General features: G+C 42.6%; 1 protein-coding gene across 2 annotated transcripts; it reads left to right on the forward strand.

Annotated features, from left to right (window-relative positions):
* Positions 1-1,947: 1,947 nt before the first annotated feature.
* Positions 1,948-6,995, forward strand: slc14a2 (solute carrier family 14 member 2). Of its 2 annotated transcripts, XM_037259948.1 has the most exons (10): positions 1,949-2,083; positions 2,519-2,553; positions 2,608-2,684; positions 3,068-3,257; positions 3,410-3,538; positions 4,793-4,985; positions 5,154-5,301; positions 5,421-5,555; positions 5,633-5,682; positions 5,771-6,995. In XM_037259948.1, the coding sequence occupies exons 1-10, from the start codon at positions 2,060-2,062 to the stop codon at positions 6,161-6,163; spliced, it is 1,374 nt and encodes a 457-aa protein (XP_037115843.1). In that variant the 5' UTR covers positions 1,949-2,059; the 3' UTR covers positions 6,164-6,995. The 2 variants fall into 2 exon arrangements, with proteins under 2 accessions (XP_037115841.1, XP_037115843.1); XM_037259946.1 differs by having other exon boundaries at positions 1,948-2,083; positions 2,519-2,684.
* The last annotated feature ends 271 nt before the right edge of the window (positions 6,996-7,266 follow it).

Raw genomic sequence — 7,266 nt, forward strand, 5'->3', positions numbered from 1 at the left:
TAATAAATAAAAAAAATCTGAAAAATTGTGCTGCTACTCTTTTACAGGTATTAGAGATGCGTTTTTAGGTGATCTAGAATTCCCCCAGCCTCCCAAATGGACCTGAAACGGTACCATTCGTTTGTCATTCTTTTGTGATGGTTCAAAACATTGTGCTACTAGTTTTATAGGTATTATGTGTTTTAATTTCTAGCGATGACATCACCCAACCCCAATCGAAAAGCTCTTTTGAATATTTTTACGACACAAACCAACAGAAATTAAGCACAACCACAACAATTTCCCTCGAATTTTGCACGGGTTGGAGGAGCAGCTTCACGCAAGTAACATAGCAACAGTGAGGTTATGCCAATCAGTTTGTGTAGTTGGCCCAAGATAGAGAGAGTCACTTGCACATTCTTCTGCTCCATCCTTGTTTTGGCTGTATAACAAGCATAAAGGTTGGAAACTAAATTGACATTTGATTAGAAAAAGTCCAGAAAGCCCAAGTGCAAATGCATCAAGAATTTCTCAGTGTTCAGAAAGAGGCTCAGAAAAAGGGGCAAATTGTACAAGTTGCACACAAACACACACAGATGGAGATGTGGCCGGGCGTCCAGCCAGAGAGAAGGAAACTCACATTCTTGTGATGGGGAGTCATCCAGTATCAGGTTCCATAGACTCTGACTGAAGCTGGAACACACACACACGCACATAAGCTCATGGCTCTCGCACACACACTGAAAAGAATCACAGGGCACACATTTTTGTGGTCCTTTCAAAGTAAGCTGTCTGCAAGAAAAAAAAAATCGTGCCTCCAGTCCACTAATCTTGTCAGGTATTTTCTTAAGTGTCTGTTATTTGCACGGCTTCACTGATTTTATTTGCAATATTGAGAAACGGGCATAGATGAAAGTGTTAAAGTATGAGGTCATCGGCCCAGGTAAAGAGATGAGAAGGTGAAATAAACATGACACTTACTGTTTTGTTCACCAGATGTCAGCATCAGCCAAGACTGATGCTACCCGTGATTTTGTTTATGAGACAGGTTTTTTTTTTTCTGGTAGCATGACGTTATGTTACAATGCTGGAGAAAATTCATTCCTATTTTGTTGTTGATTTCAGTGTTTGATAATGCAAGACTTTTTTGACGTAACCTTTTAAGGCAGTTGTGGGGGAAATGAAAATAAAAACAATTTAATAATAAAAGGTGACCAAGGCTTAGGTGTGAGTCTTCAACTAAATCATTTTCAGAATCTCAAAAAGGACACCCGTTTCTAAAAAAGAAAAAAAAAAAGCATGCCCAAGAGCAACCCTCATGAGGATAAGCGGTTCGGAAGATGAATAAATACACAGCAATAAAACCATTTACAAAGTTTGAGTTATCAGAAGGTAAAAGTGGACAAAAAGTCAACACAGCCTGTTTGTTTTTTATCATTTAATAAGAAAAATGAGACCTGGATAAAAACGTTTTTCATACAAATGCAAACTGAAAAACAAGTAATTTGCCATCCTTTGCACTGCCTACGATCAAACCCCAAATAAAGTTCCGTATTTTGCGTTGACCTTTCTTCACAGTAACACAGTCAAACTTTACAAGTCAGAGTCCGCAAAGAGGTTCCAAAGGACTACTAAGACTGAAAGAACATGGGTTGGAATCCCACTATGAACAAAAATGTGGTAGAAATAAAAAGGTAATCATTTGTGGAGATGCCCTTGACCAAAGTTTTTCTCTCTCGCACGTGACTGCACGTGTGATGTGGTTCGTTTGCATGCATGCAACGCAAAATTTGCATAGATCAGAACGGGAGTTGAAATGCCACCGATGAGTATAATTCATTCCATTTCAATCATCCCTTGTCAGAAGAAAGACTTCGAGGAAAACACCAACGTAATTGCAGTTTACGCTTGTATAAACATGGGTGGGGCAGAGATAATAAATTATTGTATTGCAGAGGCAGCAAAAAGAGGTTGTGCAAGATTGGTAGGAGTTGGTTTGATGCAACGCTTTAAAAACCGTTGACATTTTTACAGACGGACATTTGGCAAGCCATGTCAAGCCAGCTCGTAACCTGAACATATGCCGAGGTCACTTTTTACAAAGGTAAGAGGATCATGCATATTTATTCATATATATATTCATATCATATATACACACACACACATATATATATATATACACACACACATAGATATATATATATCAAATGTCAGCCTTGCCAGAATATTTACCAGGGATATATTTTTTTACCTTTGATGTGGCAAATTAGGCAACAGAATATTCTCAATACACACAAGTTATAATTATTAAAGCCATCCTTTCTGACAGTGGCAAAAAAAAAAAAACATTCTCGAATTATGGATAGTGCATGCGTATGAGATTGAGTATTTGTAAAAACAAATTATACTGATCTGTTTCCTGAGGATATTGATGGGATTATCAAGATCTTTGTACGAGTCGTGCACTGCCACATGTGCGTGTACCCAAATCCTTAGTGATGAGAATTGAGCAAAGTCTAATTATGAATTGTTGCTGCAGGAATTGCAACCCTTGATGGCACAACTTGACCTGAAGTGTGAGAATGACAAGCAGGCCGTCCAGCCAGCGGCACAAGTCACGTGCCTAAGGCGGGCCAAGGCTCGCTTCTTGAAGGGGGTCTCCTATTTCTCCGGAGATATGGCGATTTTTGCAAAGTGGATGGAAAGTAAGTTCTCATTAATAGCCGACACCTACATAGTTATTTTGATGCCCTCGCAGGGTGCCGTCTATAGCTGGGACATGTTCCAGCTCCCTGCTAGACGCACAATTTCTCCTGCTTCTGTTAGAATTTTGCTGACTTTGCATTTAGATGTTTATCAACATCAATAAATTCCTTGCCTGTTTTCAGTGCTTGCTTAAATTGTCTATTAGTTTCAATGAGAAAATAAAAGATATTCGAAAAGGTGCGCTGCAACTGAGTATCAACCAGGATACGCTCAAGCTCACCCGTGACACTCGCACTGGGACAGGAGTGTTCCATGGAGCATTAAAATGTTGAGGCAGAAAGAGGATAACATTGACACGCTATCTTCTTTATTTTTCTTCTAGAACAGTTTTTCTTGCTCCAGTTGCTGGACTGGGTCCTGCGTGGGGCCGCCCAGGTAATGTTTGTTAACAACCCATTGAGTGGCCTCATTATCTTTGCGGGCCTCATCCTGCAGAACTACTGGTGGGCATTGAACGGCTTTGTGGGGACTCTCTTTGCCACCATTTCAGCCCTCATTCTGCGGCAGAACAGGTTAGTGAGCTCATTCATTTTTTTGTTATTAAAATAGTGGTGTGGGCTCTTGGTTTCTTAACAGCAAGTAAAGGCATGTAGATACAAACTCCCATTGGGAGCAGTGGTTAAAAAATATTCTGAATCGTTTGGGCTGTCATGATTTTTTTCAGAGGTGCAATTGCTGCGGGACTGTATGGCTACAATGGTATCCTCGTGGGCTTGTTGATGGCTGTCTTCTCCAATGCTGGAAACTGGTACTGGTGGCTCTTGCTGCCCAACATCTTCTTGTCCATGATGTGGTAAGATGTTACGATTGGAGTCATATTTAACAAATTTGTCCAAATAAAATCAATAATATTAACAATGTTAATTAAAAACAAAAAACAAAGACATGAATATCTCATGAGAATAATGTATCTTAATCAGCCACCTGTCATGGAATGAAGCAGGGCAACCAAATGCAGCTTGAACCAAGGTTTATTGAAGGGAAAGGGGAACAGGAGAACAGGGACCAACACGGGCAACAGACAGGTAGTATAGCGGACAGCAACGGGGCAAGACGACAGGAGCAAAAACAGATGTGAACTTAGAGTATCCATCCATCCATCCATCCATCCATCCATCCATCCATCCATCCATCCCCAACAACTTGGATCCTAGGATCATTAGGACACGCAAACCCCTCCATCACGATAAAGTGACGACTCACGGAGGGGGAACTCAGAGTAACCAGAGTAAACAGAGACAGCGTGAACAGAGACAGTGTAAACAACGTGAACAGAGACAGCGTAAACAGGCTAAACAGAGACAGAGTAAACAAGTCATCACATAGGGTCGCACGGGCAAGGCTTAATTAAATACACGAGGGATAATGAAGAGCGGGGGACAGTAATTGCGTGCTTAATGGAGACGCACAAGCAAGAAGGGGTGAGAACAAAGACGTGGGACAGAGACGTGAACAGATAAACACAGAATGTGTGCGGCAGAAACGCCCATTCCCTGGGTGATTGGCGTGACCGGGAGCACAGATGTGGCCTCACCAAATAATAGTCAAACCAGTTGTGGCAAGGTGTGGAGAAATGGGGTGGTAATGGTCAGCTCGTTGAAGTCACTAAATTGCCCATAGGTGTTTAATTGTCAGAGTGACAATTATCTTTATGGCTAAGTACGCAAAAACAGACGAGGAATTTTGAAGTTTGAGTTATTCTAATACTGGAGCAACAACTAGAACCAAAGGAACATAGAAGGAGAGTCATATAATATCATAATGCGGAAGTACCGAAAAGGGACAGCTGTCTAGAGTCTAGAGCAAAATAAAGCCAGCAGTATCGTAGTCGATATAGCCACAGCATGTGCCATGCAATGAAATGGCTGACGGCTCACACAAAGCCAGCTGGAACAGGCTATGGTGCCTGAATCCTAATGAGGACAAATACTATAGCGAACGGATTTGTAGCTCGGTAAGTCTTGGTACATGTCAACCAAATAGTTAGCCAGATCCCATAATTGATTATTACATCTATCAGAGGTTTACAAATTTGGATTTGTTTCAGCCCGGTCGTGTCCAGTGCCTTGGCATCCATTAACAGTCGTTGGGATCTGCCAGTCTTCACGCTGCCATTCAACATTCTGGTGTGCCTCCACATAGTGGCCACAGGTCACTACAACCACCACTTTCCTCAAGTCCTCATCCAACCACGCACCGAGCTGCCTAATATCACCTGGGAGGAAATCGACGTTGCCAAGGTCAGACGCTTGCATGTGTTGAACACAACCAATTCATGGCAATGTAAGAAATCAACCATCCTTGGTAGGCTCTTAAGCACATCGATTCAAAGAGGTCCAAAGTTTTCCTTCCAGGCTTCCGAGGTCCAGGTTGTTTTTGTTAACATGCGGGTATCAATGTCCCCTCAGCTGTTCATGTCGGTGCCTGTGGGAGTTGGCCAGGTCTATGGCTGTGACAACCCTTGGACAGGAGGCATCTTCATCATCTCACTCTTTATCTCCTCCCCCATCACGTGCGCTCACGCTGTCCTCGGATCGACAATTGGCATGCTTACAGGTAGGGCCATTAAATAAAGGTCATGTTTTAAAACCCCATCTCCCAAGATGATTTTGAGCTAGCTGTTGTGAGTGACCCAAATATATGTTGTTGATCTCTATTTGTATTTTGCGGCGCAGGCCTGGCTTTGGCAGCTCCGTTTGGCGCAATTTATTTTGGACTGTGGGGATACAACTGCGTGCTGGCATGCATTGCCATTGGCGGAATGTTTTATGCGCTCACTTGGCAAGTGCATCTGCTGGCTATCACTTGCGGTGAGTTGGCATCGCAATCATTGTTTGAGGTTTTAATGAACGTCATTATTCATCATCTTTTCTTTTCTGCTCTGTAGGGTTTTTCTGTGCATACATGGGCTCTGCCATCGCCAACATCATGTCAGTGGTATGTTTTCCAAACCATAAATCAGTATTAGGTTAACCCCATCCACATTGCATTGGTATGAACTGCAAGTTTATATTTTTCTTTACAGTTTGGTCTCCCAGCCTGCACGTGGCCCTTCTGTCTCTCTGCGCTTACATTTTTGCTCATCACCACAGAAACCAATAAGATCTTTAAGCTGCCACTAGCCAAAGTCACCTACCCAGAGAAAAATCTGTGCTATTTCTGGAAAATGAAGAAGCAGGAGAAGCAGGAGAAGATAGAGGAAGAGCAGAAGAAAAAGGAGGAGCAGCAGAGAGCTAATATTGATGAGATAATATTGAATGAGAAAGAAGAGCTGAGGCTCAACCTCAGTGCCATGGAGGAAGCCAACATGACACAAATTGTCATAGGGCCCCAAACAGAGACAGAGCCAAGTGACACTGGAGAGGAAACAACTACAGAGGACAACCAGACACATGAAATGCTTACAGATTATGTATGAAAGAGAAATAGAGTAGCAGAGAAAAAATGAAACTTTGACAAATTTGATATATTTTTTTATTCTACCATGTTGTATTCCAAAATCCTCACCAAATTTGAGCCTAACAACTCACTCTTTAGCAATGTTGCCAATTCCCTTATTGGTGCCAAAAACAACAAGTTTTGTTAAATATCACTCTTACAATCTCATACTCATCACTAGGAGTTCTGGTTTGACAAGCCTCACCATGGTCGACCAAAGAAATTGCGTGCAGACAGGACAAGTCTGAGTGTCGTCACCGTATCACCAGCATTGCCGCAAGGGTTGGAATGGTTGCGGGGTCAGCCCAACAGTGCACAGTCGTTACATTGCACACTGCATGAAATTAGTCTGCATGGTTATCATCCCAGAAGGAAACCACCCGTAAAGACAATGCAAGGCAATGCAGGTTGCTGAAGATAAGCAGACTAAGGAGTCAGACATGTATTACTGGAATCATGTCTCGTGGTTTGATGAGATAAACTTATTTGGTCACGATGCGGTACAGACGCAGCAACTGTGTTTAGCGGGTGGCGTGATTATTTGGCATTGGAGTGGGGGCTACAGTAGAGCATTGAAAGAACCAACCTGTGAAGTTCTCGCCCAAGACGGTTAAAGCGGACCTACGGAAATCCCACATTAGGCCTTGATGGGGACAGGGAGCTACATGGTAAAGTTTGATGAATAGCGGGTGTTCCCATTTTTGTGTCTGTGACATTTGATTATGAGTGAAGTAGGATGTCATTATTAGACTCTCATATTGTCCTAGTTAACATTGTAGAGAATCACATTTTGTGATAAATGTTGCCTACTCAGCATCAGCAAGATAATTGGAATCAACCTCCCATCTATCCAAGACTTGTACCTCTCCAGGACCAGGAAACGTGCAAGGAACATCTCTACGGACCCTTCTCACCCAGGTTGCAGTCTGTTCGAACTACTCCCCTCCGGACAGCGTTATAGAGCTCGGTACGCCAAAACCAGCAGACACAGAGACAGCTTCTTCCCCCAGGCTGTTGCTCTGATGAACTCACACCACTCTTAGAGTCTCAGAGTCATTACTGTGCAATAACATCCTGCTCGCC

This window comes from Syngnathus acus, chromosome 9 (assembly GCF_901709675.1).
Source record: "Syngnathus acus chromosome 9, fSynAcu1.2, whole genome shotgun sequence".
Taxonomy (NCBI): Eukaryota; Metazoa; Chordata; class Actinopteri; order Syngnathiformes; family Syngnathidae; genus Syngnathus; species Syngnathus acus.